A 13,755-nucleotide genomic window follows, 5' to 3' on the forward strand; every position below is an offset into this window, starting at 1 on the left:
CTGAAGGATGTGCCAAAGCTGGCCATCACATCAGACGGGTGGAACAGCCTCTGTCAGGACCACTATCTCACTGTTACAGTGCAATACACAAGCCAGGGCAGTGTAAAAATCGCAAATTGGCAAAGTAGTGGCAGGAGATCTCAGACATTCTGGAAGAGTTTGAGATAGAGCTTAGCAAAGATTGTAGCTGTGACTGTTGATAATTCTGGCAATATGGATGTTGCCATCAAGAGGCTACACATCCTAAAATTAGGATGCTTTGAGCACACATTGATTCTGGCAGACCAGAAAATTTACAAAATGACTTCCATTGATAAATGGGCAGCCCGAATCAGTAGTCGTCGTGTGGTTCAAGAGATCCTCAATGTCCAAAACAGTCTTGGAAGGAAAAGCAGCAGCTCCTTGGTAAGAAGCCAGTTCAATATATTAAAGTATTATTTATTTAGAAATCCGTGACTCTGCCCCTAAAACCAAGCATTACCACGAGGAAGACCATTACCGCCATGGACGTGGTCTATACTCAGAAACACCAGGGACGCACCCTGTACGGTTTCGGCGGTAAAACGCACTGTTTTCCCAACTTGAAACTAAAGGCTCTTAAGAGCCACCCACATCCGCTTCAAAAGGGCCAATTCCATATAGTGATTGGTATGTTATTGGAATGTTGTTTAGGTAAGCTATTTGGTAGGAAAGCATGAGCCAATCCGAGTAGACAGGGAATATTAATGACAGGACTCTGTTCAGTACAGCCTTCATGCACAGAGTGAGGCCTATGTGTGACAGTGCCAAAGTGGGCAATTCTAGGATCAGCGTTATTTGGAGCAGCAATCGTGCCCCCCACACACATTTTGAAACACACAATTCCCCATCCATCACAGAATGTGAGGGAAGGGGGAGGGGAGGGGAAGGCATCCCACACATTTGTCTTTGTTCGGGAAGCCCGCCTCTGAGTGGAAGACTCTTTTGAGCGCAAGAGCTCCACTGGGCAAATGGCAGGGATGAGAAAGCAGGGGTGTGTCCATGGCAGCTGAATATGCTTAGCTTCCTTTTCATAAGACAGGTAAGCGCCCTCCACCCCTCATTTGTTTCTGAGAAGCAACGAGACATCAACATCATGTCCGAGCCAGCAAAGTCCGCGCCCAAGAAGGGCTTCAAGAAAGATGTCACCAAGACCGCAGGGAAGTGTGGCAAGAAGTACCGAAAGTCCAGGAAGGAGAGCTACGCCATTTACATGTACAAAGTCCTGAAGCAGGTTCACCCTGACACCAGCATCTCCTCCAAGGCCATGGGAATCATATAAGTTGAATGAACTCTTATCCATGTTATTTGACATGAATTCTGAATTCTGTACAGCACTTTGTGACATCAGCTGATGTAAGAAGGGCTTTATAAATACATTTAGACCCAATCACAAAGGTTCACATTTTACTTATGGATTTTGCTAGATCAGAGTTCCCTTAACAGAAAAGGTATTAGGACAGCAGGAATCCGTTGATTTAAACATCAACAGTTTGCAAAACAGCTCTTATTAAACAGTACAAAAGCAGCAGCAACGACGGTCAAATTATTACTTGACAAATGACAAGAATTGCTATCAACATTGCAGGTGCGTCCTGGTTGCTGCATAGACTTCATAAGGAACTAAATATTCTCATAGTAACCGTGGCGCTGAAATGGCCACCGCCTCTGCCCAGTTGGCAAGGGCTATTTCCCGTTTGAGGGAATTTTGACACACTATAGGCACAGTTCAGTACACACCTCATCCAATAGGCTCCAGTATCTATATAAGCCCCCTCCCCCCTGTAATTCTCACAGAAACCACTTTATTTCCTCCACTTTCCCTGGTCATCTGTGGCATCTCCACTTTTTAAGTCACTGCATCAAAACGATTGTGGAGGTGCATTGATGTAATATATAGTCCTCGAGAAGAAGTTATACAGGATATATAATGTAATGGCATCTCAAACGTTGTTGTTTTTTTACAATCTATATACCAGTAGTAGAGCGTACAGAAAAATAATGCTCTCGGTTAGAGAGAACAGTTGCAATCCATTTTTAATCAAGTAGTACCATTTGAAGTGACCCTCATTTTATACTTCACAAACATACATTGTCATGATGTAGTGTTCCAAATCTGCAGTAGACAAAAACCAGCTGAAAATGTGCAGGTCAACACCAAACGGTTAAGTGATTCTGATTTCAGAGCAGTCAGATTAAGTAATAGTGAAATACATTTTAACAAATTAAATAGAATATCATATCAAAAGTAATGTGAGCATTGCATTGTGGAAAGCAATGACTTCATAAAAACATGTATTGCAATGTGCAGCATGTATTTGTAGATGAAACACTGATTAAGTTGGGTGAAAAAGTAACTATGATTTGGTGTACTCTACTTGAAAATGTGTTTGGAGTTTTGAAAGCACTGCCTATTTGATGATCTGTTGTTGCTGTTTTTTGTTTTTTAACAACATACTTGAGGAAATGGCACCAGTTGAGCAATGATGGCTCTCTGTGGCCATTGTGAATAGTACTTCAGATCCAGCAGGTGGTGCTCAAATGCCTCCCTCCGTGGCTTGAATGATGAGTAGACCTATTCCTTATAGCTCCTAATGCATTTAAGGCCCGTGTTGGCAATATGACTTCTGATCCAGCAGATGGCAATGAAATCCCTCCCTACATGACTTGACTGACCAGTTAGTTGTCTGACTCCTTATAGCTCCTAATGATTTTAAGCAGTGTTGGCCACATGTCTTCTGGTCCAGTAGGTGGCGGTGAGATCTCTCCCTACATGAGTTTACTTATTCCTTTGAGCTCCTAAATTAGGCCGAGGGTGTGAACAGTGCATCTCGGCTGAACCCTGTTCTGAGCCCCTTTCTTCATTTCATTCGAGATAATTCCTGTCTTCTTCATGTCCTCTTCATTAGTCCCTCTGCATGTCTTCCTTCCTGTCTTGCCACGTGGGTTCCACTAAGGTGTGTTTTTTCTTCTTCTCGGCAACCACTAGCCACTCATAATGGAACAGCAGTCACTTGAATAATGTTTCCATATTTTGCATTACTCATGTCATATGTATATACTGTATTCTACTCTATTGTACTGTATCTTAGTCTATGCCGCTCTGACGTTGCTCGCCCATACATGCATACATTGTAATTCCATTGCCTTTGTTAGATTGATGCGTCTTGTGTGTGTTGTTGTGAAATTGTTAGATATTACTTGTTAGACATTACTGCACTGTTGGAGCTAGAAACACAAGCATTTCACTACACCCGCAATAACATCTGCTAAACACGTGTATGTGGCAAATAGGATTTGATTTGATGGGTGATTGGATTAGATTTGATGTTGGTAGGAGTTTTCCTCAGTGTGTGTCCATCTTCCATTTCCACTTCATGTCCTAGTTGGGGAGCTATCCATTATACTGTAGGCCACTTACAAGCAATGTCACTGTAGACAAAGTAGATTTTCTAGGCTATAGGGTGTGGTAACAGGCCCTCTGTCATTTGTTTTTGTACTGTACATGTGAAGTATCTGCACTCTAGCCTAGCGAAGAGCAAGGCTGTTGAGAATAGGGGATTGCAAGCAGTTGAGGGGAACTAGTGAAAGACTCACCTGCTGTTCAACACAAGGCCCCAAACACCTCTGCAGACAGAGTATTATTCACTCCCAGTCCTATGATCTTGCTCTGTGAAGGAGGTTTGCTTTTCAGCATCCAATTCATGGCAGCCTTCACCCTAGTTGATTTGGGCATCTGAGTGATTCGAGAATGTTTGGCTTTGGTATCCAAGGTGTTTGAGAATGTTGGGGGTCAGTGTTCCGAGGGGCTGACTGTGACACCATAAAGTGGAATGTAGCTAGTGTGCTGTTGGAGGGATTCCAATTCAGTCCCGGTGCAGTCTTCCAGACAGTGCAGTTGTGCTTCAAGTCTGCTCTCTGTGTGATGACTTGTACGTTGATTGTGACTAGATGGAGTACAGCTACGACCAGAAGTGACATTTTCGGTAACCCTAACCCTTTTCATAACCTTAACATAATTATCCTAACCTGCTAAGGAAAAGTCACTTCATGACACTAGCTGTAGCCCACCTAGTCAAAACGTTGTCAGCCCTTATCCTAAAAAGCTAACTCTGTTCCTAGATGTACTATGTACTATTCATTTATTTATATTGTATTTATTTATATATTACTAAACCAAGGACTGGCAGCCAGTAAGTACAGGTAAGAGACCAGTATGGCAACAATAATTTGCTAGATTAAAGCTAGTCACATCTGAGATGTTAGACTGCACTGAATGATAAAGTGCCAGTATGTGCTCTTGGACCCTTATGGCATCAATGGGTCCGCCCCATTTGTCCCTTTTGAAATGAACAGATGAGATGGGCCCTCCTTCTGTGGCCGTCGTTTTATGCTACATCTGGGGCACTCTTGTGGGCATAGTGTCACCTGGGCCAGAAATGAGCAACATCACACCAATAATAAGACACTTTGTTATTGGTTAGCAAAGAAACGTACAATACAATTTTTGCACAGCCCTATCACCTCTGTATGGATAGGTAAACCATCTGTTCATTGTGTAGGTGGGTGGGTGTCTGAGGAATGTTTTACTGCGTTTCAGCTTACAGAGGTATCACCACCCCTCCTATCGGCACCTCAGGTCCTCTTGGCCCCCTGACTGTCAGGCTGGATCCTGTCTAGGGAAGAAATAAGAAGAATGATGTTATTAATGACAGGTAATATACTACCGCTGCAAGATGACATGGCCTTCCACAAGGTGACATGATGGGGCCCCTTTGCCTTTAGGGCATCCCATGTGTATTTGTTTCCCTGTAGCCTAGATCTTCGGCATTTGGATTTGACGGTGTCCCGTGTATGGAAAGATGAAGAATCCATTTATGAAAAAGTGGGCATTTTTTCCAATGGATGTTTGGTGTGTGATTTGTTGTTATTTTGTGTGTGGGAGAGTCACCTCCTCTCTACTTGGGACCTCTTTGAGTTCTTTAGGCCTATCTCTATTAGAGGGTTTCAACGTGGGGTGAGTCATACTAGTTCAGTATGTAGTTAGTGTGCCTTCCATGGCCTGTGAAGTTAAACTTAAAGTTAAAGACCAATTTCCTCAGTGTGGCTCCTCAGTCTTTGGGTGAGTACTCCCCCAAACAGCTTCCCAACATGACTGTGGAGGCTGATTGGTCTTTGACTTGTGACGTTGTGTGGGTCTTTACCAGGTTTGTGACTCATTGTGACAACTGCAGATTTCCAAGGTAGGGGAAAATGGCCATCCATGAGATATGTGGTGAAGAGGTTAGAAAGGAGGTGCAGGTATTCATCAGGTGCTTGCTTGTGTGTGCTGTCAATGTTGTCTTCCCCAGATGCTTTGTTTTTCTTTTTTTTCAGATGAGTCTTTATTTCTTCAATAGTAACAGAGAGGGTGAGGGGATGGTCTACTGGTGTCAGATTTGAAGTATATACTGTTTTCTATATTTCTCTGTTGACAATGTTTTTCCATTTGTTATAGAGGGATTAATTGGGACGAGAATTAACATTTTGTAGGTGGTTTCTAAATAATATAGCTTTTGTTTTGTTGTCTTCAATTAATTGGTCTTGAGACTTTAGCACAGGTATGATAATATTGGTTGTTTCCTTTAATTGCTTGGATTTTTTTGCCAGAAGATCCAGGGGTTGGTGTCTGTATCTAGCTAGTGATAAAAGGCAGTCCTCTGTTTCTATTTGTGGAGGGTGAGTTGATATCTGATATGATTCTGAAACCAATTGACTTCTGTTTTCAAGTTTGGTGCTCTTGTTCTTATAAAATCTCTCTGGACCTTTCTCTTCTGCTTGATGAGACTGAGGATATGTGGTGGGAGTTGTTTTTGTGGTGGTCTGATACATCCTTCGGAACTACCCTGGGCGATTTTCTTTGATATAGAAAAAGCATTTGATAAGATGTGGCACAATGGGTTGTGTTACCGGCTTGCAGACGCCAATCACAAACTACCACTCTCCATCAGAAATATTATCACTTTCTCCACAACCCCACAACCGTACAATTAAAGTGAAGGTCTCCACAGCAATACCCCCCCCACACCCAGGGGGCATTCCTAAGCCCACTACTTTTTCTACTATACATATCAGACATTTGTTACCCACATAGGCCAAGTCTCACAGTTTGCCGATGACCTTTGCTACTGGTCCAGCTCCAAATGTCCTCAATTTGCTGCAAAAAAACTCCAGCAGCCTATTGAAAAGATTGAGACATGGTTTAACATGTGCTGAGTAAAACTGAACCCACAAAAGACTCAATGTGTCCTCTTTAAAATAAGCACCAGCAAAAACAACAGGAAACCCATAGATCCCAGACTTTACGGAGAAACAATGAAAATAGAAAAAGAAGCAAAATTCCTTGGAGTCAACTTCCAGAAGAACATGCACTGGACAACCCATATAGCGAACATAGAGAGAGAGGGACGAAAAAAGACTAAACCACTTAAAAACGCTGTGTGGAAGAAAATATGGAGCTTCACCTCAGACAGTGATGAAAGTCTATCAACTACATCTGATCTCTCTTTGGATACCAGCCTGGATAACAGCTTCACCATAGCAGATGAATTGGCTACAGATAAACCCGAAACATGGAAATAGAAATGGCTTACAGACTACCAAGATACATCAGCAATCACTACATTCACAGCATATCCGGACTCACATCAATCAACAATAGACAGTCAATCATTGGCCAGAAGTTCATCAACAGAGCCACTCATAATCCATCATTGAAGGAAGCTGTCGGATAGGCCAAATGGGCCACAGACACACCCGTGTACATAATGCTGAAATTGACCTAAAATATCCCCCATCTAAAACATAATCATGCAAGACTGACTTTAATTACACATAGTTTATTTTCCTTCCAACATAAAAAGAGCAAAAATAAAATACAAAAAATGCTAAATACATTTGCATAATAAAAATAAAAATGTGTGTATATATGTGGATGCATTCATTCACCCCCCTCCCTTTCCCCCCATACAGCTATGAGCTGTAATTGTAATAAAGTTGGTTTTAAGTACAGTAAATTCATGTCGGGAAAGGAAAATAGAGCAACGAATCTATGCCTGAAAGAGTCAAAGAGGCAAAGAGGCAAAGGTGGCAAGGAACTTGGAAAAGGAGGTGCCAAGTGTCACCGCAAAGTTCTCTGTAAAAAGATCCATGGAATCAACCAAGCCTGCTATCGGTGTGAAGCGTATCTCCGGTCTGATCTATGAGGAGACCCGCCTTGTCCTGAAGGTGTTCCTGAAGAACGTGATCCGTGATGCCATCACCTACACCGAGCATGCCAAGAGGAAGACCTTTACAGCCATGGATGTGGTCTACGCTCTGAAACGCCAGGGATGCACCCTGTACGGTTAAACGCACTGTTTTCGGAACTTCGACATCCCGACTTGAACCCAAAGGCCTCTTTTAAGAGCCACCCACATCCTCTTCAAAAGGGCCAATTCCATATAGTGGTTGGTATGTTATTGGAATATTGTTTAGGTATGCTATTTGGTAGGAAAGCATGAGCCACTCCGAGTGGACAGGAAGTATTAAGCAGGTCCACTCCGACACTGGCATCTCCGCCAAGGCCATGGGAATCATGAACTCGTTAGTGAACAACATTTTTGAGCGTATCGCCGGAGAGTCCTCTCGGTGTGCCCACTACAACAAGCGTTCTACCATCACCTCCAGGGAGATCCAGACCGCCATGCGCCTGCTGCTCCCTGGTGAGCTGGCCAAGCACGCAGTGTCTGAGGGCAGCAAGGCCATAACCAAGTACACCAGCTCCAAGTAAGCAGTGCATTTGGACTGCTATACTAACCCTAAGGCTCTTTTAAGAGCCACCCACCCTGTCTGTAAAAAAGCAATTCCATTGCGACCGAATGAATGTGTATGTAGGTAGGCTGTGTCCATTGTAGGACTGTTCCATTGTGGGCCGGTGCTGTGGGCCGAGTTGGAGAGTGGCTGCTTTGTATCCTTTTCCGTTTCAAGTGTAGGGGTTTTGCGTGCTGTCTTTGTCTGCCGAATGTAAGATAGCAACAGACGTTTCTCTGAAGGACATGACAAACAGGGTTGGCCTCCATTCCAGTTGAAGGCCGTCTATAGTGGAATAAGTGAGTGGAATGTGAAATGGCAAAGGGTGAAGACAGGGCCGAAATGGCCGTTGTTTGAGGTGACTTCCTGAATAAGTAGGAGACGGATAGAGTGGTGGCCACTCCAATACCTTGACTTTGTTGTCCTTAAGCCATTTATCCACAACTTTGGGAGCATGCTTGGGGTCATTGTCCATTTGGAAGACCCATTTGCGACCAAGCATTAACTTTTTGATTGAGGTCTTGAGATGTTGCTTCAATATATCCACATAATTTTCTTTCCTCATGATGCCATATATTTTGTGAAGTGCACCAGTCCCTCCTGCAGCAAAGCACCCCACAACATGATGCTGCCACCCTCTTTTTCCTCCAAACACAACAATGGTCATTATCACCAAACAGTTCTATTTTTGTTTCATCAGACCAGAGGATATTTCTCCAAAAAGTACAATCTTTTTGGATCTTTTTGCAGTTGCAAACCGTAGTCTGGCTTTTTTATGGCAGTTTTGGAATAGTGGCTTCTTCCTTGCTGAGCGGCCTTTCAGGTTCTGTCGATATAGGACTCGTTTTACTGTGGATACAGAAACTTTTGCACCTGTTTCCTCCAGCATCTTCACAACGTCTTTTGCTGTTGTTCTGGGATTGATTTGCACTTTTCGCAGCAAAGTACGTTCATCTCTAGGAGACAGAACGCGTCTCCTCCCTGAGCGGTATGATGGCTGTGTGGTCCCATGGAGTTTATACTTGCATACTATTGTTTGTACAGATGAACGTGGTACCTTCAGGCATTTGGAAATTCCTCCCAAGGATGATCCAGACTTTTGGAGGTCTACAATTTTTTTTACTGAATCCTTTTGATTTTCACATGATGTCAAGCCAAGAGGCACTGAGTTTGAAGGCCTGAAATGCATCCACAGGTAAACCTCCAATTGACTCAAATGATGTCAATTAGCCTATCAGAAGCTTCTAAAGTCATGACATCATTTTCTGGAATTTTCCAAGCTGGTTAAAGGTACAGTCAACTTGGTGTATGTAAATTTCTGACCCACTGGAAATTGTGAAACAGTGAATTTTAGGTGAAATAATCTCTCTGTAAAAAATTGTTGGAAAAATGATTTGCGTCATGCACAAAGTAGATTGCCAAAACTATAGTTTGTTAACAAGAAATTTGTGGAGTGGTTGAAAAACTAGTTTTAATGACTCCTAAGTGTATGTAAACTTCCGACTTCAACTGTATGTATATATATATGTATATGTATATATGTATATATATATATATATATATATATATATATATATATATATATATATATATATATATATATATATATATATATATATGATGTGCTATTTCGTATGCAAATGACCAGCTTACTGCTATTGCATTGCTATAACTGAGACAACACATAGCAACGTATTTTCACAGTAAAACATGTTAGGCCTCATACAGGATATCTCTCACACACACATTCACTTAAATCATCCACAACACTGTCAAAACAGGATACATCCTAGCCACAGGTGCTAGCCGTCAGTTCGGCCACAACATCCCAGGACTGCAAGAACGCACACACATCCACACACTCATTGTGAGGACACCAAGATAAGAACGCACACACATTACACACACTCACTGCGAGGACACACAGACTTGACTTGTGAAGACAGGGACGCACACACATACACACACTCATTGCGAGGACACCAAGATAAGAACGCACACACATTACACACACTCACTGCGAGGACACACAGACTTGACTTGCCAAGACAAGAACGCACACACATACACACACTCATTCCCTCTCCTGGGGATGGGTTCCAACTGCCAATGGGATGCCGACACCAGTCTGGAGGGAACTGCCAATCAACTACCAGCAACCTACCAGAGGCCTGATCTACCAGAATCTACCTACGTCAGGCCCATGAATAAAATGACTGTACACAATGTATCGGGGCTCTTTTCTGAAGGTTCCCTATGAACTAGACGAACAAGAGTCCGTGCACGCTTTGCCAGATATCTATACACTACAAAAATAAACTGCCTTTACTATACCTGATCCACCTTGTCCAGTGTTTCAACTTGGTCTCCTGTATCAATTCATCAACAGTAGTGACTGGGTTTTTTGATACACCATCCAAAGTGTAGTGAATAACTTCACTATGCTCAAAGGGATATTCAATGTCTGCTTTTTTTTGTTACCCATCCGCCGTTCTTTGCGAGGCATTGGAAGACCTCCCTGATCTTTGGTTGAATCTGTGTTTGAAATTCAATGTTCGACTGAGGGACCTTACAGACAATTGTATGTGTGGGGTACAGAGATGAGGTAGTCATTTCGAAAATTATGTTAAACACTATTGTTCCACACAGAGTGAGTCCATGCAACATATTATGTGACTTCTTGAAAGCACATTTTGAATCCTGAACTTATTTAGGCTTACCATAGCAAAGGGCTTGAATACTTGTTGACTCATGACACTTCAGCTTTTCTTTATTTGTTAATTTGCAAAAATGTCTAAAAATATAATTCCACTTTGACATTATGGAAATGTAATTGAACCATTCGTGTGTAGGCCAGTGACAAACAAAATGTACATTTAATCCTTTTTTTAAATTCAGGCTGTAATTCCTTTAAGAATGGCCATTCTGCCAACTGCTATAAGGTACAGAGATGGGTAAGTGTTGGTTACAAATCCTAGAGCAGCATCATAAAGTGTGCCTAGTGAATCCACTGGAGTTGTGAGATTACCTCTTCTGAAGGAATTACCAGACAGGGTAGAATGATGGCTACATAAAGCTCAAAATACTATGGAATGCAGACTGTATCATATCTCGCAAGAAAGACGTTGTTTTGGGGGATAATATCAATGCGTAATAAAATGGAAGTAGGTGCACATGATCAAACAATCGATCCTGAGAGTTAAATTTGCTGTTTGGATCTGGTTATGAAACCCTGTGGTTGACAATGATGGACTGTGATAACAGTGCAAAGAAGAGACACCCTCACCATCAGTTTCAGGAAATGTGGAGATTTGTCTCAGGAGAATAATTACGGCTGAGCCAGAGCTTGCTTAGAGAAGCAATGTGCGCCATGATGGCACAGCATAAAAATATGCCACAACCACCTCCCCACGGCCATGAATCCACCAATAAGCTGCTTGATGAACAAATCAAACGTTTTCTGTACTTCAATTACAGTTGAGTTTACATTCATGATTTATTAAAATACACTAGCTTCACCCCACTCTATGGGCACTAAATCAATGGACCTGATTGATTCAATGCAATTTCATCTTTGTGGACTGCCACCATCACAAAGCACAAATTCATGCTGCTAAAAAGCTATTCGCAACATCCCGTTTATTTAAAATGTTATGATTATGGTGCTCGCTGCCAATTGTGCACGCAAAATGTCACCTTGTGTGTGCAATATTGAAAAAGTACTTGGTTCCGAAAATGTTTATTGGCAGTGCTGAGCTGTGGCTGAGTGGTAAACTCAACAAATATACGACTTCCAACTTTCTCACCATAGAGCAAGGTTCAATCCAACTTTCTCACCATAGAGCGAGGTTCAATCCAACTTTCTCACCATAGAGCGAGGTTCAATCCAACTTTCTCTCCTCTTTAACCGCTGTAGCCCCTTGTAATGTATAATCCGTCTAAAAAAAAAATGCTTGAAAATATGTAAGAGTGGAATTCCCCTTTAATTTAATAAAAATAATTAAGCTACTCATTTTGAATTTACAGGTGGCACTTTGTGTGACCATAAAAGTCTCTGCGACCAGGTCAGTAAAGATTAATGATCCCATGATCCCACCTATGACTCCTGAACTGTCTTGAATTGCTTAACTTAAAAAATGATGGCAAAACTTACTAGTCTGCCTTACACAATATAAATATAATTACTATTGTGATGCAAAATTGCCACGGTTTACTATTGTGATTGTCACGACTCCGACCGAAGGACACTCCCCTTCCCGTTCGGGTGGCGCTCGGCGGTCGTCGTCGCAGGCCTACTAGCTGCCACTGATTATTTCCCCCCTTATGTGTTTATTGAGTGCACCTGTTTTGAGTTAGGTAGTTAGTAGTAAGGCTTTATTAGTCAGCCGGCCCGCAGGGTTCCTTGTGCGGGATTAATTATTGTGACCGTCTGTTTGGTGTACTTGTGTGCACGTCTATGGGTTTTGGGTTTTCCCATTTTGTGGGTTTTTTCTGGACAGTTTAAGGCCCCCTGTTTGGGGCATTTGTTTGTTCATTACACCCTGTGTTTTCGTGAGGGTTGGCTTATGTTCGCTGTTTCTCAGTGCATTAAAATAGCACTCCCCTGAACTCTCTGCTTCCTGCGCCTGACTCCTCACCCACTACACTCAGACCGTTACAGTGATGAATAATTGCCATGGTCATTTGGAATGTCTGGTCAATGAGCATTATGGATAATGTAACCATTCTACATTTCCTAAGTTGGTCTACAAATGCATACATCATATGCATTGTGACAGTATGGTTGCCCGGGATTACAGTCATTCTGACAGAAAATCAATGTGTTGGCAGGTTGTGAGGGGTGACATTCTGTGGCTTTTAACCTTCTCTATCTCCTGGTGGGCACATAACAGATGGCATTTTGCAGGGTGATTCTGCTTATACTGCCATGTCCCTATGAATCAACTCCTGATGTCACTATGAATCAACTTCTGCAATCACACTGTGACAAATTTAGCTTGGCCCTACCATCCAAAACATTCTGTATATCGGATGTGATGGGTGATCTTCAAACCTTTTGGCTTTTCATAGGCAAGGGCCTGAAGTGCTCATATGAGTAAAAATGTATTTAAAGTGATAATTAATCCAAATGACAAAATGAAATATTAAATTACTTACCCTGTAGGCGGTCTATGGACAAGGTATGACGTGGTATTCAATGCTGCACTAGGCAAGCTCAGGTATTTCAAAGGATTTAACTTATATAGTGTTTGAAACCAGGCCTCACATACTTCGTGTGATTTGTTATGTAAAGGAAATTATAAATTTAAAAAAAAAAAAGTTTACTTTTTGATAATTCCCTTTGGAACAGTTGGGCAGCATGAACCTGAGATAAACTGTCATGTAAACCAAAGCCTGTCACTTCTCTCCTGGCTGTCAATCATTTGCTAATGTTTAAAAGGTGAGAAAGTCTGACCACCAGTCTAATCTAAACAACTGTTCACCTAAACCAGAGATACAGCAACTGGAGATGTACACCCAAACCGTCATTTGTACATCTGGGAACTCTGTCCACAAAAGGGAAATGTGAAATAGAATTGGATTTGCTGTATTGAGTCCTGTAATATGATTGGACCTGATGACTTGTATGCTCTGGGATTCTGTCTTTCTGTAGGATAAATCATTACTGTGCTATGATCCACTTAAATGTAAATCGTGGTACTAAAGCATTGCTGGGAATGCGAATAAATCATATTTAATTAGCTGTTCTGACTAAGACCAAAAACAGGCTGTTTTGTCTTTTTGAACATACACTGAGTGTACAAACCATTAGGAACACCTGCTTTCCATGACAGACTGACCAGTTGAATCCAGGTGAAAGATATGATCCTTTATTGATGTAACTTGTTAAATCCACTTTAATCAGTG

General features: G+C 42.0%; 2 protein-coding genes across 2 annotated transcripts; both read left to right on the forward strand.

Moving 5' to 3' along the window:
• The first annotated feature begins 1,114 nt into the window (after positions 1-1,114).
• On the forward strand, positions 1,115-7,828 carry LOC112230160 (histone H2B). Its single transcript, XM_024396350.1, has 2 exons — positions 1,115-1,252; positions 7,592-7,828. Exons 1-2 carry the CDS (start codon positions 1,115-1,117, stop codon positions 7,826-7,828), a joined length of 375 nt encoding a protein of 124 aa, XP_024252118.1.
• On the forward strand, positions 7,077-7,407 carry LOC112230059 (histone H4-like). Its single transcript, XM_024396273.1, is given in 2 exon segments — positions 7,077-7,214; positions 7,216-7,407. Coding segments are annotated over 2 exon segments (330 nt in total).
• Positions 7,829-13,755: the final 5,927 nt, after the last annotated feature.

This window comes from Oncorhynchus tshawytscha, linkage group LG32 (assembly GCF_018296145.1).
Source record: "Oncorhynchus tshawytscha isolate Ot180627B linkage group LG32, Otsh_v2.0, whole genome shotgun sequence".
Classification (NCBI taxonomy): Eukaryota; Metazoa; Chordata; class Actinopteri; order Salmoniformes; family Salmonidae; genus Oncorhynchus; species Oncorhynchus tshawytscha.